This window comes from Corapipo altera, unplaced genomic scaffold, assembly GCF_003945725.1.
Source record: "Corapipo altera isolate COAL_440 unplaced genomic scaffold, ASM394572v1 271, whole genome shotgun sequence".
Taxonomy (NCBI): Eukaryota; Metazoa; Chordata; class Aves; order Passeriformes; family Pipridae; genus Corapipo; species Corapipo altera.
The window spans coordinates 117,471-145,221 of record NW_020884935.1 but is presented as its reverse complement, the minus strand read 5'-3'; the positions used below and the strand labels follow the sequence as shown (position 1 = coordinate 145,221).

Genomic DNA, 27,751 nt, shown 5'->3' with positions numbered 1-27,751 from the left:
ATACCAAGGTTGTAGGGAGGCATCACTCTCTGTCCAGTGCTGCTAATGGGAGCAAAGCCCCTGTGGCAGCCACAGCATCACAGCAGGAAGCACAGATCTGTGCCACGTGGGCAGCTTCCCAAAAGTAGAGTTTTTATTAATGGCAAGGGAAAACTAAAAACAAAGACAGCCAAAAAGAAACCAACAATACACAACCAGCCCCCCTCCCACTTACAGGTCCAACTGGTAAGAAGCTGCTCCCAGTCAAATTCCCAGCATACAGTTTCATAAATAAAGAAAACAGTGACAGGTTAGTCCACCTGCAATCTCGGAGCTGCAGGTCCCAGCCCATGGTTCTCTGGTCCAGACTGGGTGGTTCTGTGAGGAACAGGACCCTGTCAGCCCCCCAGCACTGCAGAGGGGGTGGAAATGAAGCCAGGACCTGCATTTCTCTGTGGAAAGAGCTTTGCTTTGTCTCCCAGGTTGCTGCCATTCTTCAGGAGCATTTACATGCAAAAAAGACCTTTGTTTCCTAAGATCTGCTGTTCCTGCTCATTTCCTAGCAAAGGAGGCTGACCAGGAGCACTTGGAAGGAACAAAGACTCTGCTTCCGTAGAAAATCCCTACTAACAAAGCAGGAGAGGGGAGAATTCGTGCAGCAGGAACTTTCCCTCTCAGAAATGTCTCTCCCCATCACTGGCAGTCCCTCTGGGACACTGCACTGGGCTGTTTCTGAAAGGACTGAAGTTATCTACGTTATCCACCCCCCTCCCAGTACCTCTCCCAACCCAACAGCCATGGGCCTCCGGGAGCTCCTGGTATGACACACCCGAAACAAAACGTTTTTTAACAACAGAAATCAGCTTCTCTGTGACAGTTTCAGCACATAGAAGGCAACGCCAAGCACCAAAAGGAAGAAGGAGCATCGACTTCCACCACGGAACTCTGCTCTGAGCAAATCCTAAGGGAAAGGGCAGGGTGCAGGCAGTAAACCTCTCAACTAGCATTCAGTAAAAACACTATTTATTCACCCCTCTTGGTTACAGTCGGGCAGGGTAAGCGGGTATGGAGGAGGATGCCATGCACTCCGGGCTGCTCCGCCGCAGCAGTTTAGCAGCAGTTTAGCCCCCGTGTCTGCCCCGCACTCGGGGAAGCTGCCGTTACTTCGCAGTCTGATTAAAAAAAAAATAATAATAATCAAAACTAAATAAATATTGTTCCAAAAGAAGCCAGAGGAGAGAGCAAGCCTTTGGTACAACAGCTGCATCTCCGGCAAGACCCCGAGCTGCTGTGCTGGACCCCTCCGGACACAGCTGGGGGTTGGCACAGGCTCCGCTGAGCCTGTCACACACGGAAACAAGGAGCAAACAACAACAGGAACTTTTTGAGAACTCCAGTTCGCTTGTCACAACCCCCCGTGGCTTTGTTTTGTGGTCTTGGGACAAGGAGAGGTGACAGTCAGGGTTCAGGAGAATCCAAAGGAGACAGGCTCACTCCAGGCCGATGGTCTGCACTTCCAGCTACGTTTGCTTCCCAGTCTTTGGGGTGAAAGCAGACTGCTGAGCATGTATAAGGACAGATTCCTTTGACCTCATGTCTGCTAAGCTTCCAAGGTGCTTGGAGCCAGAGCCTGGAACGCAGAGGCCGATGCAGTGTTCCTTTCTATGATATATTTTTCTTATATATAGTATATATTTTTAAACCAGCCCTGCCAAGTCTATTCATTCGCTCAGGTGCACGTCACCAAGAGTCATTTCCCACCATCCCACGACGTATAAAACAGGAGTTACATGTCTAAGGGAAGGGAAGTTGTTTCCAATTGTTCCCTCTCCTTTCCCCTTCCTGGAGAAGAGAGCGGAGGTTCCGGGTCAGGTCCTATCGATCCATCTCATCCAGGAGCGGCGTGGCGTCCCCCGCGATGGACATGGGCGTGCTCTCGATCATGGGGCTGGGGGACGGGCGAGGGGTCAACCTCTGCTTCTGTTTCCTCCGCTCAGCCTCCTTCTCCTGCAGCCACTGCTCGGCCATCTTGCCCCAGTCGATGGCAGCGTGGCTGTTGGTCCTGCAAGGACGCGGGCAGAAGGTGAGATGTGCTACCAGGAAAGCCCCCCTGCCCTCCTTCCCTCCCCAAGGGTTCCACGCAGGAAGGCACAAGGTAACCCCACCATGCTGCTTCCACAAAAATCAACAAAAGACAAGGAGACAGGGCACAGATGGATACATGCACCCGGAGCTACTCACTTTGGCTGCTGCCTCTGCCTGGAGCTGGACGATGCCTGTGCCTGGGACTGGGTGGACTGGGGTGTGGTGTTGGCCTGGAGCTGGTACTGGGGTGTGGTGATCGGCTGACTGGGAGTAGTGTAGGAGTAACTGGGGGTCATCAGAGGGGTGGCCACCGGCTGCTGTGCTGGAGTTGTGAAGACCTGCAGAGAGCAGAGGCTGTTAGGGGACAGAGGGTGAACCCTGCTAGGCTGTGGGGGGCTCTGCACTGCCCTGCTCGCCCTTTCTGCACACTCCCAGCCCTGCCAGGCCCCTCACCTGGGCAAGGAGAGGGTGGCAGTGGGCACTGCCCAGGGAATGGGCGGCTGCAGAGCAGGAGAAGCAACACCTTGCTGAGCATAGGACATTTGTTCCCCTGAGAAGTCTTTGATCTCCCACCCAACCTGGGCCAGCAGGGCCAGCACAGCCTACCCTCCTTGTTCACCCCACACAGGCTGCAAGGGGAGATGCTAGAGCCAAGCAAAGGCAAGGGGCACAGGAGACAGCTGGAGCAAGCCAACAGCAGTGACATCCTGCAGTGGGCACAAAGAACAGATGAATTCTTCCCCTGCAGGCTGCAGAGAAAATGCAGCAGCTCCCGAGATGGCTCCTTCCCACATCCCAAGCCAGCTGGCTGCTTGTCCCACAGAGCACTTAGTTTCTTTGCCTCCCAGTGTTCACCTCCCTTTTTCTTCAGATGTCTTGATGATTAATACATTGAGCTATCCACAGTCTCTGCCTATCCCCAGCTCAGCATTCACTGTGCCAAATTCCCTGAAAGCCTCCCAAGGTGCTCCAAAGGAAGATCACTCCTCTCTGCAAGCCTTGTCTTGCAGCATCTCTTCTTTTGGTCTAACAGTTGGGTGTGTTTCTTGTACCCAGGCTCCTCAGTCCTCCTGTAGCTGGAATCAGCCTCAGTGTCAGCTGGAAGCATGGGCTGGGAGTAGGCAGGCACCAGCACACATGAGGAAAGGCTTCAGCACGAGCCAAAACTGTCCAATTCCATCTTACTCCCTGCAAAGCCTCTGGGTGGTGGGTCAGGCTGAGGTGTTCACCCGCCGGTGCAGGTTGGAGATTAGTGTGCTGAGCTGAAAAGCCCTGCAAACTCAGCGCATAGTTTCACAGCTAATCTCCTCCACTGGCAGCTCACGTTGCCAATTCAGGGGCACAATCAGAAGGTTGTGTGCCCTCACTGCTGGATCCTACCTCTCCACCCTGCCACATTCCTTGAGGGCCAGACCAGCTTGCTACTTGCTTCAACTCCCCCCTGGAGCAGGGTTGTCTTACACGCCTCATTTCTTCAGTCACGGGAGGCAAGAGGAAACCTGGTCCAAGAATCCAGCCAGGCTCCCCTGTGCAGCACCACGGGTACAAAACTAGGTCTGGGTGATCCCAGGCAATGAGGGACTCCTTAGGCTCTCAGCAGAGCCCCCATGGGATCGTTTCTAGCAGCAAGGAGAAGGCAGCTCCTCTCAAAATTTAAGTGACACCTACGTGGTACGCGCTGCTGCCGCCTCCACTGCCTCCGTAGCCGTACTGGCTGGATCCCCACTGGGCAGGGGTGGCATTTGGGTTCTGTCCCTGGCCTGTCACAGCAGCGATGGCACTGAACATCTGGGAGGTCATGTTCTGTGGTAGAGCGTTCACCGCACGTGTCAGGTCTGCAAGAAAGACACGTTGTGTGAGACAAAGAGCCCGGAGAAGGAGCTCACGTCCCCGTTCCAACCAGGAATGGCCTGCACTGACCTGCCAGGTTAATGTTAGCTGGAGTAGCATTGATGGAGGCTGGAGTCCTGGTCCTACTGCTACTGCTGGGGGTAATACCTGTATAAAACACAAACCAAGAGAGGCAGATTAGTTCTCCCAGAAGAGTGGTCATTGGCCTCAAACTCAGAATTTGACAAAATTTGAGGCAATATTTGCTCTGGCACAATGGTTTGTTACCAGGGAATGGTGTGTGCTGCAGTGCATTGTGGGGGAGACAAGGGAGAGGAAAGGGACTGATCCAGCCTTTGCTGTACGGCCCACTTGGCTGAAGGATTAACTCTCAGGAGAGCTCTCAGTGGGTCTACAGAAGGCAAACACTTGGGGTGTTGCTTTGGAACCTCCCACATATAGAAAATCCTGGGCCATTTTAGGGACAAAGAACAGGAAACTGTCCTTTGCATGACATCCAGGAAACAAACAGCACTCAAGTTGTGGGGTGCTCACCTGGAACAGGGTCCTGATAATGATCCTTAAACCATCGGAAAAGTCCATTTACAGTAGGGAAGACTTGGCCCCGGTAGCGGAATCCTTCTGGTGTCACTGTCACATACTCTATCCTGTAAGGAGCAGTGAGAGCACAAGAGATCACAGGCTGCTTTAGAGCCATACCTGTCACTAACAGGTCAGTCAGAACTGTCATGGCCTACAAACTCAGGTGATGGCTGTACTGATAATGAACTGACAGACCTACCCAAGACACTTCATTTTCAAACAATTGCTCCAAAATACCCTTCCTTTCCATGCAAAATCCATTAATCCTTGCCTACACTCCCGTGATATCCACTGCACAGGGCAGTGCTGCTTGTGGCACCCAGCTGGTTAAGAAACAGTGGAGTCTCCTGGGTGAGATTTACTGCTAGACTTGGGTCCCCTACTGCCAGGAAGCCAAATTCTGGGAAAGGGGAGGCATGACTCACAAGGATACTGACAGAGCTGGAAGAAAAACTGGCAGCAATCAGCTGAGGTGTGGTACTGGCAGTACTCAGTGCAGATGCTGGGCTTGATTCTGACTTACCTTGGTTTGCCTCGAGGCTGATATCCCAAGAGGAATTTACCAGGTAGATCTTTACAGGCACTGATAAAGTATGGAATAAATGTTGGCTTCTCTTTCTTGGTCTTTATCAGCAGCTCTTCCAGCTTCTAATTGTAGAGAGAAAGAAGATAAATGCTCCAGGGGAGCCTACATTTTCAGCAACATACAGAGTCTATGGATATCTTCCTACAGAAGCTACCACATCCCAGGACAGGCCTACCTTCTTGTCTCCACCATTGCAGTCCTGATAGTATTTGTGATTTAACAGGTCTCTGGCAAAAGAAGCCATTGGCTGAACATAGCGAGCAACAATTTCATCCAGGTCTTCAAATTCCTTTGAACAAACACATTTAAAGAGGTATTTAGGGTGCATGATGATGAACTCTTATTCTACTAAATAGCTCTTAGTCATACATTCTGCACAGCAAGGTTGGATGCTTTGAGAAAAAAAAAAAAAAGAGCTGAGTATTGTCTAAGGATCTGGAGAACTGCACTGGGTTAGGGTTAGGCTTCGTCTGAAAGCAGCTGCAAGGACAGAAAGGCTGTACCAACCTGTTCCTGTCAAATAGGTACTTCTTCCCAACCAACTCTTTCCCAGGCATGCTCTGGAGGGCTCTTACCTCTGTGTTAATCCAAAGCATGGAGCCCAGGCTGAAGGCATTCTCCTTGCCCTCTTCCCGGACATCCACATGCTGGTAAATCCCATCATTGACCTTCCAGGTGACAGTCAGGTGGTTCTCCCCTTTGCTACTTGGCCGGATAATCACGTCCCCTTGGTCCATGGTTTCCATCATCTTCTCTGCTTGCTTGAAGCTAATGTTGTGGAATGATGGGTGAGCAATTACTCTCTTGATGTACGCTAGGGAACAAAGCAGAGTGTTCAGGCTTCCAAGAGGAACTGCTTTAATGCAGCTATATATCTAATGTGCTGATTCTCCTGGAAGCATTCTGGGAAGACTGGAGATACAGTGGAGTTAAAAACTGGAGACTTACTTGTCCGCTGCTGCTTTCTTTTCATGTCTTCTTCCTGTTTGTGATCAGCTGCTTCAGAGTCAAAGTCATAGTAGGTGTCTTTAGGTAGCTTCCACTCATTGTTTTTATCCATGAGGTCTGAGGTCCTGCAGGTCAGGTCTGCACTGAACTTCTCAATGTCAATCTTCATGATCCTGCAGTGAACTGTCATTCCCACCTGCAGAGGAGGTGCAGGGAAAGGTGAGCAGCAGGTTTGGCAGCTACACCAGCCTCCCTTCACCACCGAGCGATCTGTGTGGGATCACACTGACAATCTGGAGGTACAAATTACCTCACCTCCTTCAGACTCACACAACCTTTAAAAGTGATCTTCCTATAAAATCAGCTGATCCCTAACACAACCAGAATCAAAAGAGATTAAAGGAAAAACGTGCAGTTCTCCAGCATATCTACTACCTGTGCCCCATACCACACAGAAACCTGCACGTCTGGAGGATGAGGACAATTACCTTTTCTATTTTAAATATCTTTATCAATAGGAGCAACAAAATTGGACTTCAAGATGTGCAAGAAAGCAAGATCTGTTCAGAAGCAGATACCCAAAGGACTTCCCTAGTAAAGTGGGAGACATAAAATACCCCCATAAAAACTGTAATGTCTTAGTTCACTTAACCATAATGAAGTTAATTAATAACTCTTTAAAGAAATGCTGAGAGCTCTGAGCTTACAGGATTATCCATCAGCTGCATGGACAGTTGAGGACCCCAACGGACAGCAAAAATGTTAAACCTCTATTATATCACATGGTAAAAATGTCTTATTCTGTTCCTTTCAGAACCCCAACCCATGTCCTGAGCAAGACCAGTAACTGATGAGCTCCATTAATTAACTGAGAGAGGAGAAAAGCTATGAGAGGGGAAAATGACCCTTGCCTATGCAAAAGCAGTTCTCTGAGCTCTTTAGAAAGCCAGAAACAAAGGGCAGCTCTGCATTAGAATGCCTTCTGGTCTCCTAAACCCAGACTTCAGCCAGATGACAATAAATCCTCCCAAAGCACAACATGTTAACTGATTAACAGGGTTCCACCAGCTGCCAAGGGAGATTTGCACTGTGGGAGAAGGACACTAACCAGAACCTGAACTTCCTGCTGATTTAAAGACCTTAAATGAAAATAAGGTTGGAAAAGTCATTTAAGGAACAGTGTTATTAACTAAACTCTGACTCTTTGGTATTGGGTCCACAGTCTTCCAGCTCTTGCTGGATATGGGAAAATCCACTGCTTTCATACCTTCACCCTTTCTTCTGGCCGCTTGACCACCTTATCACTAAGAAATTTTGTTGGGATGAAGCCAGCAACACCATTATCCAGACGTGTCTTCACTCCAATGGCCTGACCTGGGCAGGAACCGCTGTCAAAATGGTTCCAAACCTTGAGCAAGGCAACAGGAAAAAGTCATTCAGCATGGAAACAAAATAGCCCCAGCAGTTCACACTCAAACAAGTCCAAAAGCTGTGTCAGCAAAGTGGTGCAGCCAGTAAAGACTTGTAGAAGGGCAGGGGACAGAGGACTTCAACAAATGCTACCCAGTAACGCAATCTTCCTATCCAGTTCTGCTCAGCCTATGGGACATTGCAACCGGGAAGGTCAGAACATTTTTAGATCCTGAACACCAGCCTGCAGCCAGGGCTGCTGCTTAATGAATGCTATAGGGGTTTAGAGTCACAGATTACCCAGGCTGGAATTCACAGTGTTTAGAAGAGACCTAAAGTACAGCTGCATTAAGCAGCAGGGGGTCCAGATAAATTCTTAAAATTAAGAAGGTGGTAGAACCTTCTGTTCTCAGTGTCATGGGCAATTTCTCTGCGTAAAATAATCCCAGAGCACAAACAAACATGTTTTATGTATCTGCAGAGCACTGGTCAGCTTAGCCCCAGGTACATTTCACTCAGCCCAGTTCACTAAAATCCATAATGTAGCCATAAAGGACCTGTCAAATCTATACTGCAGCAATTAGTCAAAAGTGGAACAGATTATATTTGCAGCCAAAGGCCACATCAGGTTGGGATCCTGGGGCACTGCAGACACAATCTTGGCTCCGATACCTCGTCTCCCAAGAACCCAAAACAAGGCTCAAGCCTGCTGACAGCAGACTCCTGACAAAGGCAGGCCTGGTAGGAGAAGCAGCCCCACCTCGCTGAGCTCTGGGAAGTTATCCTGCTGACAGAAAGGGCACTGCCAAAGGCCAGTTTCATCGTTCCGTATGGCCTGGTCGTAGCTTTCTCCTTGCGGGCGCCTGTGGGCTATCCCAGTCACGTTGCAGATGATCATTTTACCTGTGGTGTGATGGGAGAGTAGAAGGAAAGACTGAAAAACTGCAGAGCTGGGCAGTTCCTTCCATCTAAGGTAGTCATTCAGGCATGAAGGTGATAGGAGACTACCCAGGTACCTTTGAAAAGCTGCTTCACATACACGCAACACTGTCCCATCATCATGCTCACCAACATCCCTCTGCCCCACCTTTACACATCCATGTCAACTTATGACAAAAGCAGGGATGTAAACAGGGATGTACCTATATAAAATGTCTCTGGAGTTTCTTTAGTCAGCATATTGAAAACCTCTTCTGTGTTTGGAGAACGGTATGGTGTTCTCAGGTCCTTGTATCTGCAGCTTAGTTCAGCTCGAATGTCATATAAAGTGATGTGCTTGTCACCGTAGCCCTGTGTGGGATTAAAAGGTTATAAAGGCATGAGCAGCAGGAAGAAGGTCAATAGTGAATCCAGTGTAAGTTATGGAAGAGCTCAAGGAACTTATCAAACAGCAAAAGAGGAATGTGCTGGGTACCATCAACCTGTGGTAACAGGATGTTAATGAGGTCAAAAATATCAACATATTAATAAAAAAAGTTAGATAATTTGGGGGAGAACAGCTTAAATGGTTTAATTAATGTCTACTGCCTCCCTCCTCTCTCTGCTCCAAGTGTACTTTCTGCAAGCATTTACTACATGCCACTGTCAGACACTGAATTCTCATCATGGCTGTTTATACATTTTACAACAGCACAGATAATGTTCAGCTCCTAAAAAGGATAAGTGTCATCAGCTATAAAACAAGAGAATCCGAGCTGGGCAGCAGAGCTTCTTCTCTGTTCTCAGCATCAGGAACCCCCAGCACACCTGTCTTTCCAGTTCTTCAGCAAAGGCATCGAGATCCAGGTCTTTCAGGCGCTCAGGGTTTTCCAAGATCTCCTCCAGAGCTCCTGCAGGATTAGCATCCTCAGCTGACTCATCATATTCCAAGGCATCCACTGCCATTTTCCTTGCCCATTCATAGGTTTCAGGATGGACCCTGGACCCATCTAGGACCTCGATGTAGGAATCAGTGCTGAAATAAAACCAAAGCAATGTTCAGATAAGGGGCTCTGAGGGTTCCAGCTGTTCCTGCAGCTCAGTAATCAAGTGCACTCTTGAGCACCATCACTTGCTCTCCACAGAACAAACTACTCTAAAAAGGACATGATGAATTATGCATTGCTAGATCAACAGGAGCCAAGGCAAGACCTGGCAAACTCCAGTCTGCAGCTCCTGCACTGCAAAGATACAGCCAGGCATTTTGGATGCTGGGTGGATTTGATCCCTGTGTATTACAGCTGCTCCTTGAGCACACAGCTCTCTGCAGTTTCCCTCCTCATATAAATTCAACGTTGCCAAGTGGCAGCACAGCCATCTGCATTGAGCTCTTTGGCAACACTTTGCCCCCTGCATCTCTGGGATTTGTATCCTGCAAGAACCAAGGGTTCTAGCACTGTTGGATCACTCAGTGTAGGTATTCAGCCAGGTGTCCTTCCTCAGACTGCTTTTCAAAAGCAAAAAACCCTGGAGAAAGCACGTTTCCAGCAAGTGACCCTTCTGTGCAAAGCAGTGAGTCAGAGGTTCAGAAACTAGGTTACAGCTGTCCTCAAAACACCTCTTGTGTAGTTACCAGTTACTTAATGCTCTACAGACTTCCCAGTATTGCTACTGGTTTAAGAGGAAGCCAAATTGTTGAGTTATTACTCAAGTTTGAAACTTTAGAAAAATAAAATATTGTTAGTAGGAACAGGAAGAAACTAAGCTGAAGAGCACATGGGCTACTGACAACTGGGAGAGAACAACTGGCTTTAGTTTAGCTCCTCTTGATCACAAAGGGTCTTTCACACAAGAGCAAACTATATAATTCATATTCTGCAGCTCACACTGCTGCTGTGCAAGTTTAGGTGCCCCTAAGAATCAGATTAATAACCAGCAATATCTGAACTTGGCCAGAAATCAGAGGGGCCACACAGAAAGTCCGGGGAACTTGGACTCCAGGGAACAAGTCAGTCTGCTGCTCATGCAAACTCCATACCCTAAAATGCATCAAATACATCCCAATACCCACCTATCACCCAGTGATGCTGTGTCAATTTTGATGAAGCCAGCACAGTTGATAAACACCTTGGGTCCCATGTGACACATCGTAACCAGCTGGGTCCTGTTCTCCAGACGTGTGTTGTTTTGTTTTAAGATCTGGGAGAGAGAGGCAAGAGTATAAACCCTGCTATTCAAACACAAGATTGCCCAAGGCTGTGGACTACCCATCCCTGGAAGTGTTCAACATCAGGCTGGATGGGGCTCTGAGTAACCTGGTCTAGTGGAAGGTGTCTGTGCCAATGGCAGGGGGGTTGGAACAAGATGATCTTTAAGGTCCTTTCCAACCCAAACTATTCCGTGATTCTCTGGGAAAAGCAGAGAACTCACACTGGACACTGTTGTGTTCAAAGCATCTGATACACACCCATCACAACTCATAAGTTGTTGCTCCCTGCCTGTGTCTCAACGTTGTACGAAAGAAGATGATTCTGCATGGAAACAGCTCCAACTCTCAGGAAAAGCGTTGGCTTTTTGCCTGGTGTTTTCCACACTACGGAGGTGTCTTGACGCTGTAACAGCACATCCACTCCTGTGCGTTTGGGAGCTGTCTAGGACTGACGGATCTGCTGAGCTGTTTGGGTCTATCAAGGACATAAGTCCATGTATAGCTTCAGGGAGAGGCGCAGTGAGGCAACACATGGTAAAACACATGTCAACAGAGCTGTCAGCTGCATCTGGCACAAGGGACCCTGACTCATCTCCTACCACTGTTGGTGATGTACTGTTTTTGCAGGCAGGGACAGAAGCCTCCTTACCTTTAGCAGGTGAGTGCCTTTGCGTGGTCCCAGGCCACACACATACTGCAGCAAAGCCTGGCTGTGGGGGTGAGCAATGGCCCGGTTGACATCCACCCCCACCTCGTTCACACGGTTTATGAACTCGCAGTAGAGGGCATTCAGCAGCTCCTCCTTCACCACGTGCTCCTGGCAGAGAGAAGAGGCGTTAGTCTTGGAGGAGACGGATATGTGCAACACTTTGCCATAGAAAGCTGAGGCAAACACAACACACTGGCTCCCAGGAGCTGTGTTGCACCTCAGTGTTACCCCCGAGAACAGCCTAAAGGCTCACAAGCTAAAAGAAGCAACAGCAAAAAGGTGCTGTGTAGCCTGAATATGGCACAGAACAGTTCAACTTGCACCAGTTCAACTTGGAAACTTTTCCTTTGACAGCAAACCCTCACAAGCCACCTTCTCTTTGAGGAGAAGGATCTTCCTTGCCCAAGGATCTCACAAGGGAAGTTTACCTGCAGAGGGTGAAGTTTCAGGCAGAGAATATCCTCATCAGAGCTGCAGACCTGGGCAAACTCTATGAGGGGGTCCTGAATGCGGCGAGCGAGGGAGACAGCTTGACGCAGCAGAGGTGGGTAATCCCGGAATTCATTCTGCAACAGGACAGAGAATCAGGGAAAACCCTGAAGCTATTTTCACACTTTGTAGCACAAGCAGCAAAACCACGTCAGACAGGGATTAGAGCAAGGCAAGCATCTGGTGCTCAGAGCAAAGAAGGCTGAGGTCAAAGGCTCCCAGGAGCTTTGCTGCAATTAGGAATGAAACAATCTCACTCACTCAGCTGAGCAAGATTCATTTCAGACCACATCAATATCCACTTTGTACATCTGCTGGTGCTGATCTCTTCAGAGAAGCCTAAGTAAGATGTTTTGCCTTGATCCAAAGATCAGTACGTGACTGACTGGATGGATCATATGAGGCACATGATGACGTAAGGCAGGACCAGCACAACAAATGGAGGATGACAGAGCATGAGCTAGCAACAGACTAAGGGACAGCTGGAGTAACAGAAGGCTCACCTCAGACTTCTTGCTGTTCATGTAGAGGATGGCCAATTCATTGTCCACCAGCTCCACTCCAACAGAGGACAGCTGCTGCCCTTGGTCCAGCTCATGAACAATTCTTTTTACATCCTCCATCAGCATCTGAGCATCCCTAGGGAGAGACAGCAAGGGAATTGAGAGGAGAGCACAAAGCTGGGTCCTGGAATCACTTAGGGATACAACCCCAATGGGTTACCTCACACCGTGGACACAAACAGTGAAATGTGGACAGGCACAAGGAAGGGACTGCAAAGAGACTGGGAAATGGAAGGAACACAGAGACTGACCTGTTCTCGCCTGCAATTGTCACCACATGAGGCTTCTTGTTCAGGAGGAATTTTTTCAAGGTTTCAATATCCTGGGCCTGGAAACGAAAGCAAGACAGACCAAAGCAGAACAGCTAGAGGATTTCTGTCCTGAGCTGCCTACATTCATCTCAATGATGGCTGCACCGAGGCTCACCTTCTTTTCCCTCTCTTCCTCACGCCAGGCATTCCTTCTCTTTGTGAAATGTGGCAATCGTAGGAAGTCTGTAACCTCACCCTCTCCATTAACAAGGGCACAAAACACTGGGTGGTCCCTGTAAAACAGAGACAACTCAGACATGGAAAACTGCTAAAGCTGGTCATGCATCTAGAGGCCATTCCCTCCCTCCTACCTGGCTGATGAAAACGCAATGCCCAGCACACGAATCCCCTTCCCTTGGTTTTCATCCATGAAATCATCGTCCTCCTCCACTTGCTGATCAGGCCGGTAAGGAGCGACTTTGAGCCAGTTGTACAGTTTGCGGCTGCACGCCTGGCAGAGCAGAGGAAGGGGAGAGAGGAGTGAGGAAATCCACTGCACATGCCCTTGGCATAGCCCTTCTCTGGAGGCAAGGTCATGGACTGCTCAAGGCAGCAGAAGAACCAGACTCAATCCCTGCCTGCCTCCTCCTTCTCCTCCTCCCCAAGGATCTGTGTATGGTCTGTCAGCAGCTATCCCCAGCACGCTGCAGGACTGTTGGTGTTTGTAACCCCAGCTCTGACCCAAATCCACCTCTGTCCTATCTCACCTTTAGGACATACTCCTTGGCCTCCACCAACAGCTTGTTCTTCAATTCTTTGGCCATCTGCACGTAGAGGAACTGGTTGAGGGACCGTTCAATGGCCATCGTGCGCTGCCGATTCCACTCCTGCACCTGGTGGCTGAACTCATCCCGGTAATAGAACTGTTTGATTTCCTCAAAGTATGTCTGGTCACTCCCATAACTGCAAGAAAGGAGAGGAAAGGCTCCAGATGCCTGCACTGGCACCCTCACTGACAGATTCCTGCACAGGGATGTAACAGCAGCACCTCAGATTCAGGAAGCTGCTTGGAAAAATCAGGGAGGAGCCAACCCTCCCATCAAGCACTGCTTTAACTGCAGAAGCAATGCTGTAGACAGATCACAGCCATTCCAACCCAACCATATTGCATACAGTGGCCACCCAGATGTGCAGGGAAGGAACCAAGGAGCACCCCATGAGGATTGTAGGGACACCTCACACAAAAATCCTAAAGGCTTCAGAGTTTGCCTTTAAATGAGTAAGATAGATGTCTGCTTAAGTTTACACTAAGATGATGGAAAAAGCAAGACCCTAAGAGGCTGTTTGACATTAAGGTGCAGAAAACTACCAGGTCATGACTTTCAGGAGCAGTTTGGGTTACAGAGGAGCTCTAAGAGCACAGCAGCACTGGACGAACGAGGTCTGCCAAGGCATGGATGGCATGGCCAGTGGGAACTCACCCCTCCACTCCTTTCATGTCAATGCTGATATCTATAGAGAGCAGTCCCTCGTCCTCTGCCAGGCTCATTTTCAGGAACTGGTCATCTCGCAGCTCCTTCACAGGTTTGTTCTTCATGTATTTAAAGGAATAGGCATAGTGGGCTTCATCAATATCCTGGGAAAAAGGAGAGACAGTCAGCATGCATACAGGGCATTCATGAAGAAAGACCCTTCTGTACACCATAGCAGACAATGGATTTTATTCAATACCCCCTCAGCCCTATGCCTGCCAGTCTGCATTTCCTTCCCCAGCAGGACACAGTGGAATTTCTGCCCAGTCTCAGAGAAACAGAGACTGTTCCAATAATTGAAGGCAACATCTCAACAGCAAGAATCAGGTCTGGTGAAATGCTGAGACTAAAAATGCAGCATGCTGCTGAGCCTCTTGCAACAGCCCAGCTCACATGCTGCTCTGAGATTTATTCAGAGCTGACACTGACATGGGAGAACAAGCATTTGTATGCTATTTAGATCCTTCCCTGAACTGACCCACAGAGTCAGGGCTTGCTTTCTTACCTTCTTCCCCTTTTTGGTTGGTGAGATGTTGATTTTAGCTCGCTCTTGGAAAGTCTGTCTCAGGACCTGTCTGACCAAAGGCTCCCTGGCTATCTGCAAAGCCACCATGTACCGTGCTCCTTCCAGCACAGCTTCAGGGCTTGGGAATTGACTACAAGCAGAAAAAGGCAGTATGAAGGCTTAGGGTTTGAGATGTCCCCAGATCCCCTCGCTTTTGTCATATCCACAGGACCTCCACAAAGATCCCCCCACACTGACCTACACACATAATCCTTGGCCAGTTCCAGGGGCTCTGCAGGGAACTGCTCTGTCTCGTGACGCTGGTAACTGTCTCTGAGATTCTCTCCAAACTGCTCAGGTGTCAGACCAAATTTCTTAGCCAGGCCATCTGGGAAAAGAAAAACAACAAAAACCCAATGAGGACAAGGGTACTGCAGCTTATAGTGAGCAAAACCATCAGTCCTCCTTCTACAGGTAAGTCACAGCACCCAGCAGAGCACGTGGGCCAGGCCACTGCACAGTCAGCACAACAGAGCACAGCCTTACCCAGCCCAGCTGCCTGGCAGATGGTGTACATATCCCGACGGGAAGCCTGCTTCAGCTCAGGCCCTTTCTGCTCATCATCTTCGGCATCCTCCCCTTCACCTGTAGGAAGGACACGTCACAGAGGCATCCAGACAGCTGGAGCATGTCAGAAGTACAGCAAAGGGATTAAACACAACCTACATTGTGCAACGAAGTCCCCAATTCCACAAACACATCTCAAAGGTCACAGTAGCCTTAAAATTATTTAGGGTTAGAAAAGACAGTGAAAATGCTATCTTCAGCTTCACTCTCTGGCAGTTTTAATGGCAGTGTGACTGGGTTGCACATTAAGACACACATCAAGGTGGGTAATCCTTGCTTTGGCCCCTGCCATGAGGGGTGCTATTCATATTCCATTGGAAAGAGCACCTTGTGTGGCAAACTAAACATTTTCAGAGGTGCCTGAAAGACCAAGGATTAAATTGAGACCAAAGCAAACAGCAGAGATGCTCTGTGCAAACATATGGGCTTTTCAACAGACTTTCTCTGAACCAGGATTTAGGTTTCTTCTGAACCAGGATTTTGAAGCAGCCCAGAATTAGGAAACTATGAAATCTGGGAAGACAAACCTTCCTCCTCTTCGCCATCCTCTCGGATACGCTTTTGCTTCTTGCGAGCAGCCTTGGCAGCGTTCTGCATCCTGGGGATGTCTCGCCCATAGTAGAGCAGGAAGTGATTGTACACGTCCTTCAGCTCGTCCATGGATTGCACATCCTTCAGCCTATGGCACACACAGCCAGCACGTTACACCCTGTCTGCAGCTGAGCCATGGGCAGAGCACTCAAGGAACCTGCTCTGGTACAGGTCAGGCAGAAGGAGTCCTTGGGCTCATCCTCCAAAAGAATTTTAAGTATTTCTCATTACTGGCTTTGTGGGGAGGCTAAAATCAGTGCTTTACAGTGGCCAGAGAGCCTGTGCTGTTTGGGCAAGTCAAACATTTTAAGTCACTTTGGAATGAATATAAGGAAGCCATGGCACCATACCTCTCCATGTCAGTAGTATCCAGGGCCCTTATTCCATCAGCCAAGGGCTTGTCTGGATCAGCAGAGATTTGTTCATACTGATAGGCCTGCATCTTCTCAAACAGTCGTGTCAGGTTCTGCTTGCGGATCTTCAGCTGCGTCCACTGACATGAGAATAACAGAATTCCAGTGAAACACACCATTGCAGTGGGTCAACTTTCTCCTCCCTTCCCAAGTAAGAGCTCCAAGGATCTTGGGATATTTGTCATATAAAAATAATTATCAAAATCTTCAAGACTGGCCAAGCCCAAATGTTACATGTGGCAGGTCTCATCTCAGAGATGGATTATATTAACAGAAAAAAAGAATCTAGGTTTGGATCTACCTCATAGTAGAGAAAGAACTTGCACTGCTGACAGGAAAGGTCACTATACAAAAAGAATTCAGTGAAGGGGAAGGACTGGTTTAAATCCTATTTTGTTGGATATCCCCTACTACTACATGACAGCAAACATGCAAAAAGACATGGGTAAAATCATCAAACACACAAGGTCTCCATGGCCAAACCAAAATCTGTAGAAAGTATCAGGCTAGGTAGAAAGTCATGTTAAATGCTGATGGGACAACCAGTAGGGAAAACACTCCTCACCTTCTCATCCCACTGCCAGACCCTCCACAGGTCGTTGATGTGCAGCTCTGGCTCCACATACTCCTTTCTGTAGAAGGCGATGAATGGGACCTGGGTCAGAAATGAGACTCATCACCACTGTGCAGGAGACTGGCCTGTTCCTGGCAGCCAGGACCCCAGAAAAAGCTCCTGTTCCATGTGAGAGAACAAACTAATGGGGCAGCAGTGTAGGACACACACCACGTCATGTCTGAGATCTTACTCACTGAAGAATATACCACATCAGACACAAAACTTTGCAACATCAGGCAACACCTCAGAGAACAGGTTGGAGGGCTGAGCAAGGCTCAAGAAACTGAAGTTCCCCACCTTATTTAGCATCAATTTGTCCAGAATCAGGGAAAGACAATGACAGCAGCCCCATCAAACAGGCCTTAAAATCCTGCATTGCCACAGCCCCTTCTAATGTGCTGCCCTAAATGCTTCCCTGCTGATCCTGTCAGGATAAGGAGACAGCAACCCAGACCTTGGTAACGAAGCAGAGTTGCAAATTACCTCAAAATGCTGATTTCTCATGAAATTCAGGGCTTCTTTAATCTTCTGGATGGTGCTGGGCCCCTTGCGGCTGAAGCTGCTGGCTTGTCCACGGTCAAGGTAGTCAGAACTCTCCTAAAGAGGAGAAACACACATTGTGTTCTATTCCTGAGCTGACCCCTTAAAAGAGCAGCCTCAGGCTACAGATGTGGTTCTTTTGTTAGTCGAGAATGCAGACTTAGAAACACACTTTGATTTAGATCCTAGCCCTGAGAGCCTTAAAAAAAAAGAGAAAAGCAGCACCTGGCCAAGGTAACTGATGGCCAAAAGCAGATCATGGCTAACACTAATTTAGCCCTAAGTGTGCAGCGGCTCAAGGATTTCTCAAGCATTCTTGACAATTATTCTTTCAACTTCATTGTGTTCCTTTTTGTCCTGTTTCATGGACACAAAAATGAAGATGTGCATGTTAAATGACCTGCTCAAAAATCAGAAAGGAAGGGCATTACATTCCTCTCAGCAGACTCCTGGACCAATGTCTCCATGCTGGAAATCTGCAGTGCCTTCAAGCCCTCTTAGGACAAAAGTCCCAGGCATAGCTCTTTACCTGCAAGGAGATGGTGGGAGTTGCAAATGCATTCCTGTAAATCCAGTCAGCTTCTTCCTCCAGCTCATCATCTTCAGCACTCTTCACCGGGATGGATCGCAGCTGTAAAGAGACAACAGCATGAGCAGAGGCACATGCAACACTAGGGCTTTCACTGCTTTCAAGAGGCCAGGAAATTATTGTTTTAAGTGGCAGGTTGCCTGTGGGTCCCTCAGCCATGGGGTGCCAAGGATAGCACTTCAATGTCTGCACCTTCTGAGCACACAGGAAACCCGCACCAGTTTTACACTAGATAAAGGCAACAAGAATTTTGTCAAAGGCTTGTGGAAAGGCCTGCAATGATGCAAAATCTGTGAAGATCAAGTCAGGGTATCGCCACTTCCTACCAGTCTCCCAAACCCTCTGCAGTTACATCCTGTTCCAATCTATCTGTGCCTTGGTACCACTTTTCTTGCTGCAGCCACGGAGTAACAGAACACAAAGCAGCTCCAAACCCTCTCTGGGCACTTAGTCTCAGCCACTTCTCTTTCAGGGGGCCTGCTCTAATCACCACTGACATCCGTGAAGATGACAAAACATGTGAACAGGCCACATACAGCCAGGAGACACCACAGACAGCATTCCCTTGTGCTGCACAGACTGGCATGGGAAAAAAAGGTCCTTCAGAAAACTGGCAGCTTCACACATCCCATTTAACAGAGCAGGGTAACAAATCTCTGCACAGAATTACATTAACATACACTAAAGGGAGATCGACTGTTCAGTGAAAATCTGAATACAGGCTAAAATTAAGACCAAAATATGAAACACCAGAGTGATTCCTTGCAGCACAAGGAGAGCAGTGTAAGTCCTGGTCGTTTCAAATAAAGTGGGTTACAGCAGTTATGTGTTGGCTGGGATACAGGTAGGCTAGGAACCTTCTCAAACATTCTCTGGCACTGCATCTCTTGCTATCCAGAGGTCCAGCTCAAGGGATTTCTAACAGTATCCAGCACAAAGCCATCTCAGCACAGCCCAAGCCCTGTGCCACTCCCAGCAGTACAACACTGGCACCCAGTGGCCACAGGGAAACTGTCACGGGGCTAAAACAGAGCTCACACAGGTACCACAGTTCCCATGCCACTGACAGGCCTGAATGCAGTTTTAGCCTATAATTTGACAGGGAGGATCTTCAAAGAGGGAAGAAGAGATGTCAAAATCCATTCAGCAGCCAGGTGGCTCTTGGCCTGCAGGTCCCAGCCCTGCTGCACTCAGTGGGAGCTGAAATGCTTCATGCCTGCACACCTTCAACCCCTTCCCTCACCTGGAATCTCTCAGGCATGTCTGTCATGCGGATCTCGTTGTCCTGGTCCGTCAGGTGACTGCTCTCCAGCTCACTGGGCTCATACATCTCAAAGATGCTACGCCGACTGACGCGCTTCTTGGTGGTCTTTTTGGGTCGTACACGGGTCTCCCCTTCGGTCTCTTCATCCTCATACTCATATTCCTCCTCCATCTCCTCATCGTACTCGTTGTACTTCTCAAACTCATCATAATCAAAGTCCACACCAAAGATTTCCTGGGCTTCCTGCAAAGCACTGGAAGGAAAAAAAACCAAACTATAATTCAGCTCCTGGGTGCAGTTCACAGACCATCCTTCCAGGCACACAGAAGAGGCCAGGGGTATCTAAGTCTAAGCTTTAGTTTTCCACTCTGCCTAAAAAATCACGGGTAGGTACACAGTTCTGAGCTTTACATGCAAATACTTCTCCTAAGGGCATGGTTTTGGTATCCTTTTAAAAAATCCAGGAATCACGTGTTTCATAAATTAAACACTAAAAGCTCTATGTTTAAATTTACCAGGTTCCCTTTGGGAAAGAGACCAGTGGTATCCAACCACAAGCTGAATCACTCTGCAGTTGCAAGAACCAAGTAAGCTGAGCACTGTTTTCGAGGCTCCAAGCCAATTTCCAATCAATACTTACGCATCTGTGTATCCTGGAAGCTTCTTTCTCCATTTTGGCTTCTTCAGAGGTTGTCCATCATCATCCACAATGAAGTCATCAATGTCTGGACAGGGAGAAACAATTCAGTGGTCAGGACACTTGGATAATCAACTGGTACCTCTGACAAAGCTCAGCTCAGACAGACTATGCAACAACTATTGCTGCCCAATAACTATGAGCCTCCACCACAGACTTAGTTTGCTGCTGGCTGTCAGTCTGCCCAGCTCCCCGCAGCATCTTCTACACCAACCTCAGACATTCCAGGAGCCTAAACCACAGTAACAAGCTAGAACAAACTTCCAGACACAGGCAAAGCCATTTGGCAATTAGCTGCAAAGCAGTGCACTGGAAATACAGTCAGAAGAGGTATGGCTGCTTTGGACAGTAGGTAGAAAGAATTCCTGAAACTTTTTGGGTATGGTAGTAGCAGTGGTGACAGTCTGATGCTGAAGAGAAGGAGGGCAGGCATGCACTAGGTACTAAACAGTGCCTTGACCCCCTTTCTTTGAAGCATTTTCATTTTTGAGGCAGCTTAGGGAAGATGTTCGAGATCTCAGCACACATAATGTGCTCCTGCACAAAGTGGTTTAGACAGACAAACTAAACCTGTTACCCAGAAATTGTTTAATTCTAGGGATTGTACTAATCAGACCAACAAGAGCTTTACCACAAAGGGTCACAGCCTTTGGTTACTTATAGCTCAGAGAAAGTCTGAACTTTGTTCCTGTGCTTTAATCCTACAACAAACTTCAGACCATCCATACGCACCAGATTCATCTTCCTCCTCCTCTTCTTCTTCTTCTTGTGCAGCAACAGGAGCTTCAACAGCTTCCCCTCCTTCCTCGCCTTCACCATCCTGAAAGATTTCTTCAGCAATGGCTTCCTTCTCATGTTCTTCCTTTCCATAGTCTTCTGCTTCATCATCCTCATCATCAGACATTTTTCGCACACGTCTGAATTTTTGCTGCAAGGAAAATGCCTTGTTAATGCCCACAATCCCTGGCACAGCACTCGAGCTCAGTGTGGGCTCTGCCAGGCCAGCACTGCACTTCCTCTGCAGGCACCTGAGAGGGAGCAGGATGGAGCCCAGTGCAGGCCTGCAGGGGACAAGAGCCACCCCCTCAGGAGCCTGTGCCTGTGTCACTTGTGTGCTGTCACCACCAGTGCTGGCCTGGCTCTAGTGTTACAGATGTGCCTCTAGTGTTACAGAAAGAGCTTTAGAGCCCCCATAATAGCCTGTGCTGACTTTGAGGTTAGCAACACACAAGAGAAAGTTACTGGAACATGAGATGGTCTCACAGAGGTGGGAAGGGAGGAGTATAGCAGACTTTAGGAACCAAAGTGTTTTGCAAACTCCAGGAAGCCAGTTCCCAGTTGCCTGGGCAAGGAGAGATCCTGATTCCTTCAAACACTCAGCTCTCTCTTTCCAAGAGGCAGGGGCAGAGGAGAGGCACTGCTTGCTCACTCCAGGTCAGAGCCCCCCCTCCTTCACACTAAGACACACCACACCATTAACAGCAGCATGGCAACACAACTCACTCTTTTGACTTTAACGCCCAAGTTCTCTTCAATGAGGTCAAAATCATCATCCTCCAGGCGGTCATCAAAAGCTAGAGAAGTGACCAGAGATGAGTTACTATCTCTCTTTACTAATCTGGGAAAGCACTAAACCAAGAAGGGTACAGTTTACCCAACCCATGCAGACACCCAGGACAGAGGGAGAGCTCTGCTCCCTGGCAGGTCAGTGTCAGAGCATTCTACTGATATGAACAATCATCATAAAACTTACTGCGCTTTCTCTTTTTGTGGCCAACATCATCCTCAGAGTCTCCAGAGTCACTAGCTTCTTCCTCCTCTTCCTCATCGTCATCATCATTAATGAATCCTTTCAGGTTCCCCTGCTCATCTTGATCATCGAGATTCAGCTCCTCCTCTTCCTCATCTGGGATGGAGAGCAGCATGTGTTAGACATTTATTCATTGGTTATCCACGGAGACTTGGCTCTGGGCAAGGAGCATCTTCCTTCACACCATCCACACAATTTTAACTGAACACTTTTACTGACACAGAACCCAGCCAGCTGCTCATGCCAGAACCCCACTTCTTGTCTCGTGGTCTTACGCTCTCTCTGTAGAGGGAACAGGTGGAGTGGTCACACTGGGAGAATTCCTCTGCTTTTATTGTTTACTATCAAATTGTGTGACTGCAAGTCCCACAGGGGTGAAGCAGAGTATTTTTTATTCCCAAATATAAAAACCACCTAATCGCTTGGGAGGAAGGGCAGCACTTAAACAGCAGAGATTATCGACTACAGATGGCCCCGCTATTAGAGCACAGTTATTGCTCCATCTGCAGAGTCACAGGAGGCAGAATAGAGCAGTGAGGAACACAGATAATCCAGCAAACTCACCATCCTCATCTTCCTCAACAAACTTCTTGGTTACTCTGGGCACAACCTCCCCATCCTGGTTGTACTCCTCCTCTGACTCCTCCGCTTCGCTTTCCACAAAGTCAGACATGGCTGCAGCAACTGGGGAAAGAGGAAACATCCCTGGCATCAGCTGAGCAAGCAAAACACAGGCACTTCCCCTTTCAGGTTTTGGAGAGAAGACAGCTAAGGCAAGAGCGTTTCAAATTAGCTATCGTGGCCCTGAATTACCCAGTGTCCACCTTGCCTGGCCATCCCTGTCACCAGAGATTAGGGAAGCGAAGCCAGCAGCCAAGAGCTGCCAGCTCCTGCCACCCTGTGTCTGGGTGAGCAGGACAGGAGCTGTCACAGCAGCGCTTGTAACACAGCCCAGCTCTGGCTGCAGCTGAAATGTGCACACAGTCAGAGCCTTCCATCCCATCCATACCCTCCCACACAGCTGGGAAAGCTCCCACTGATGCTGCATGGTGTCATTTAGGATCTTAATATGATTAATCCTTGCTCAATTAATGAAGTCAGGATGACCCTGACAACAGTCTTGACTGAGCTGAGGTTGCCAGCTGTTGGCAAGGCATTGCAGAGCCCATGGAGAAACCAGGAGAGAGGTCTGGGGTCCGGGACTGGGGGCTTGTGGCTGCCCAACTCCACAACCCCACACAGCTGGAGCTGCTGCCAGGGTGTTCCAAGCCAGAGACCTCTGTCCAAGGGCAACAAGGAACTACAAAACCAGGGCATTTTCTATATCCAGAACCTTTTGTTTGATGTTTTTTGCCAAACAGGGTTTCTGGAAACAATATAAATGATGCTTAGCACAACAGAAAGTCTGTGTCCATGAAGACAGGGCTCAAGTTCTGTCTCTCTGAGCCTTCCACTTCTTGTGGTTACAAACTTGCTGACATTTTAAAGTTTTCAAAGGAAACTTGGGGGTTTTTTTAAATACATCAAAACAACAGAAGCTTACAAGAGTCAGCTATAAGGAAAAACAAAACAATTCCTCAAATGGCTGTGAATATGAAAACGCCAGCCCAGGAAGAAATACCAGCCTTTGGGAGGGTACAAAAAGAAGCTCAGAGGTGTCAGATCTAAAGCCAAAACTTCCATGTTAAATTACATCAGATGTAATTTAACACATATACACACACACAAAACAAGAGAGAAAGAAAGATGAGAAAATAATTCCATATGCCAGGGAATGATACCTAAACAAACACGCTTCAAAATATTCCCATAATCATTTCCCCATTGCAAACAACCAGCTGAAGGAAATCAGTCCCACATGGGACAACCTGATCAAGGCTTTGCCACGACACTTCTTGTGTGCAGGATTTCATGTTCTGCCCCGAGATCCGCACATCTGGTGCACAAACACAACAACTTCGAGAAAACCAGGGACTTACTGCTCAGCTAAAGTTAAATGGTCCAAGGCTGATCTTGGATGATCTTTTAAGTCTCAAAATACGAACAGCTCCAAATGAATGTGTCGTCCAGATCTCATTAAAGAAAAGCCACAACAAAGACTAGGGAAAGACCTCTGCCAGATTTCAGACATGAGCACACAGCAGCTTACACTCCTTGGCTGCAGAGTATGTGGCCATGGCCAGTATCTATCTAGGATGGTCCAGACAGGAAGAAAATGCAGCAGGCCAAGGCTTCTGCTCTGCACCCAGAGAGGACAAGGTTGCTCTGGTTCAGTGCGTAGGCACAGGGTGATCCCTGTCCTTGAGAAGTCACACACATGTATTTAAGCACCCCTGTCAGAAATAACACCTCAGAGGGTAGCACAGATGACAGTTAAATGCATGTTCCTGAAGCAAATGCCAATGATGAACTGTGTAACTACACATAGTAAAGGAACAGGGATTATATTTAGCAGCCTGTGCATGAATATTATGTCAACTTTGTGCTTTGTCACCAATGCTTCTGCTCCAGGTATTCACCAGGGTGTATTAACATATATAAAACTGCAGGATGAGTGGCTTTTCCTAAAGCATTTCCAAGTCTAATAACCTCATTTATCTCCTGCTCATGATCAACACAAAAATCCAGCCAGAAAAAAAAGTCCTCATCACAGCACCACATAGAGTTTCACTGTTCTCTGCCAGTGAAGTGTTTCACTCACAATTCCAACCTGCTTCCTCATCACTTGTTCTACCATTTCCTGGCAATTTCAGTCCACATCAAATCAAATCTGTCTGGACACAGAGAACAACTAGGACTTAGGAAAACCATCTTATTTAATAATCCAGCCAAGCAGGTTCCACACAAGCCAACCACTCACAAAACTGGGTGCTTTCAGCTCCAGTGAAATCCACCTCAGGACAGCAGGGATGTCACTCAGCATGGAAAACAGAAACAAGATGTTGAATCAGATATGGACTTAGGGTGTCTCTCCCACCTTCTGTGCCAGAAAGGCTGCTCAGGACTGCAAAACATCACAGTACAGGAAGCAGACACAGCTTTGTACATCAAACACCAGCAAGAGAAAACTCATTAGGGTTTAGAAATGGAGATACATTTCAAATATCAGAACTTACAGGGAAAATTCCTGCACCTGGTACCCTGGCAAGGCAGAGGGACACAGCCACGTGATGCAGGATGGCATCAGGAATGGCAGTGTCCCACAGGAGCTTCACAGCCTCAGCAGGTGTGGGGTGAGGGAAAGCAGAAGCATCAGATTCTCTCTAGGCACTGAGATGCCCACTAAAGCAGGAGACCACAGTGGTGCTCACAGAATAACCAAGGAGTGTCCTCCCAGCGAGATGTATTTATTATTCAGCAATCAACCTCAGGACAGCAGTGACAATGCACAAAACAGCAAACCCGAGTGCTCATTTAGGCTTCATGACAGCCCAGGCACAGTCCTTGACTCCCCCCATCTTCTGTGGGAGAAACAATACCAGGGCCCTGATCCATGCTAACACTGGTTTTGTGGGGTTTTTTTAAGGGGGAGAGGGTTTGGACAGGGATGGTTCTAATCTCTGCCATTTCACAGTTCAACTAAGAGTTCACTTAAGATCACAAGCCCATGGAACCACATTGCCAAAGCCACCACTGAACAGCCTCTCTCAGTTCTCATGTCTACACTTCAAAAAATCAAACCAGAGAGGATTCAGAAATCTCGGGGAAACTCCACTCAAAACACAGAGCCTAAGAAAGCCAAATCTATTAATTTTTGTCAATTAAACGGTCATTAAATTAATTTCGGCACGGTCCAAGTACATCAAAAGGATTAAAAAACTGTGATAACAAATGGCTGACTAGGAAAAACACAAATGAACTGCAAAGAGAGCGCCACTGTTCCACCACCTGAAGCTCCCAATGAAACCAATGTCATTTTCCCTAAAAAAAAAAAAGAAAAAAACAAGCCATGGTTGAGCTGGAATGTGCGGATTTAACATTAATAACTACACCACAATCTTCAAGCTGTGTCCCATCACAGAATCCAGACAAAAATCATCTTGGCATCTTTTAATTTGAAGCTTAAGAGCCTAACAAAAACCATCCCTGTGAAGCACTATAAGGCACTCCCACCACAACAAACAACCCTCACGGGCGTCAGTGCCGAGCTCTTCCTCAGGGCCATTCCCTAGTACCCACATGAACTTCTGCAGGGCTGATGTCACCTGCTAGCCCTGACATCACCAATATATACATTTATATATTTAGCTTTTATAGCTGTTTTACAGATTTCTGAAGTTGGCACCTGAACCAGACACTCCCACCCTGCTCAGGGGTGGCTGTGCCGAGGGGGAAGTGATGACTGGAGACCAACAACGCCACGACAGGGAAAGTCCAGCCAAGCAGACACCGCAGCTCAGGAACTTCCCATACCTGCTTTGTTGGTTTTAATGCTCCTGCTGGTCCCACCGCCCCTGATACTATCGGGTGGCAGCATGTCCTGTGGCAGAGTGACACATTTAATAGCACGTTGTGTGAAACAGCACTTCCGCCTGTTTATTTTGGCCCTGCTGCATCATACTTTCCTGTAAGAAACAGAAAATTGATGCTCCCTCCTCGCTTTCTCTGACCTGCCCACGACTTCACGCACCTGCATCATATCTCCTGTCAGCAAGTCTCCTCCCTAAGGTGAGGAAACAAGGCTTTGCTTGCCCCAAAACTTGCTCATCTGTGCTGCTCCTGCCTTTTCCAGCGCCCCCCTTTTGGGATGGTCTAACCATAACTGCCAGGGCACAAACTGCCAACTATTTAGGCAGCAGCGTAATGATGTTTTCTATCTCATTCTTCGCTCCTTTAAAGTAATTCCAAAATATCCTTTTTAGGACACAGTGGGCTGTTGAAGTTGTTAAAAAAACCCAATTGCTAAGACACCAACAGCTCTCCCCTGAACAGTAAGAGCTGCTGTAGAGTCAATTACTGGAGTGTTTGTTGCCTTTATTACACCTGTTGCCATCATATCTCGTTTACCACACCACCACTCCCACTCAGTATTATCTGGTCTCTGCAACTCCACAGTCTGGTTTAGCTATCCTAAATAATTTAGGATTAAATTTTCCTTCTCCACATCGCCATACTCAGGAAAACAAAACAAAAAAAAAAAGAGCAGTGAAAATGACAGGGAAACTCCACAATAACCTCACTCCACTGTGAGCACCAATCACCTACCATTTTTTGCCACCTTTTAGTCATTTATTAAACCCAAAAAGGGCCTTCCCAGGCTGCCAGCCCTCTGCTTTTCAGGGAGGGCCTTGGCAGAAGTTTGGAAAGCCTAATGCAGCGGTCTGGGAATCACACCTGCAGACCAGCGTGATCCAGGAATCCCACCTGCGGAGCAGGGGGATTCAGGACCACCGGTGTACCTGAGAAACCAAGGTCAGACCCTTTCCTTCCCTCGCCTCCAAGAACAGCATCCCGATGTTCCCCAACGCCACATCTCCTCACATCCCCCAGCTCCCCCCACCGTGTCAGCGATGTCCCGCAGCTCCAGGCCCGCTCCGCTCAGTGCCGCGGGGGCCCCGGGCCGCTGCTGCGGCACCTCCCGACCCCGGCGGAGCCGCCCCGCACTGCGGCCCCCGCCCCGCCTGCCCCGGGAGGCTCCTGCCGCCGCCAGCCCCACCCACGGCCGGCACCGGGGCCCGACCGGGGCGGCCGCCGCCGCTCCACCCGCACCGGGGCCCGACACCAACCTCCAGGATGTCCCTGCCGCCCTCACCGGGGCCCGGCGCCGCCGCGGAGCCGGGCCGGGACTGACCCGCGGGCCGGGACTGACGCGGCCGCGCCGCTCCCCCGGTGAATGACCCGCGGGCCGGGGCTGACGCGGCCGCGTCGCTCCCCCCGGTAAATGAACCCCCCCCGTTCCCCGCCGGGCCCAGCGCGGCCTTACCCGAGGGGCCGAGGGAAAATGGAGGCGGCGGCGGCGGCGAGCGCGGGGGGCGGAGCGGGGCGAG

At 48.7% G+C, this 27,751-nt stretch overlaps 1 protein-coding gene across 4 annotated transcripts; it reads right to left on the bottom strand.

Annotated features, from left to right (window-relative positions):
• Nucleotides 1-115: 115 nt before the first annotated feature.
• SUPT6H (SPT6 homolog, histone chaperone) lies at nt 116-27,751 on the bottom strand. Of its 4 annotated transcripts, none has more exons than XM_027660204.1 (38): nt 27,688-27,719; nt 26,178-26,329; nt 22,329-22,448; nt 21,708-21,860; nt 21,458-21,528; nt 20,687-20,882; nt 19,898-19,982; nt 19,237-19,510; nt 17,934-18,035; nt 17,348-17,461; nt 16,814-16,903; nt 16,186-16,328; nt 15,772-15,923; nt 15,164-15,262; nt 14,876-15,005; nt 14,618-14,768; nt 14,062-14,216; nt 13,348-13,543; nt 12,952-13,091; nt 12,756-12,873; nt 12,581-12,657; nt 12,270-12,405; nt 11,706-11,843; nt 11,218-11,385; nt 10,431-10,558; nt 9,188-9,395; nt 8,584-8,731; nt 8,202-8,344; nt 7,299-7,439; nt 6,032-6,227; nt 5,659-5,897; nt 5,259-5,372; nt 5,021-5,145; nt 4,450-4,562; nt 3,985-4,062; nt 3,733-3,899; nt 2,221-2,402; nt 116-2,041 (listed from the first exon to the last, which is right to left on the bottom strand). In XM_027660204.1, the coding sequence occupies exons 2-38, from the start codon at nt 26,239-26,241 to the stop codon at nt 1,855-1,857; spliced, it is 5,241 nt and encodes a 1,746-aa protein (XP_027516005.1). In that variant the 5' UTR covers nt 26,242-26,329; nt 27,688-27,719; the 3' UTR covers nt 116-1,854. The 4 variants fall into 4 exon arrangements, with proteins under 4 accessions (XP_027516005.1, XP_027516006.1, XP_027516007.1 ...); XM_027660205.1 differs by having other exon boundaries at nt 26,178-26,244; nt 27,688-27,714; XM_027660206.1 differs by lacking the exon at nt 26,178-26,329 and having other exon boundaries at nt 27,688-27,751.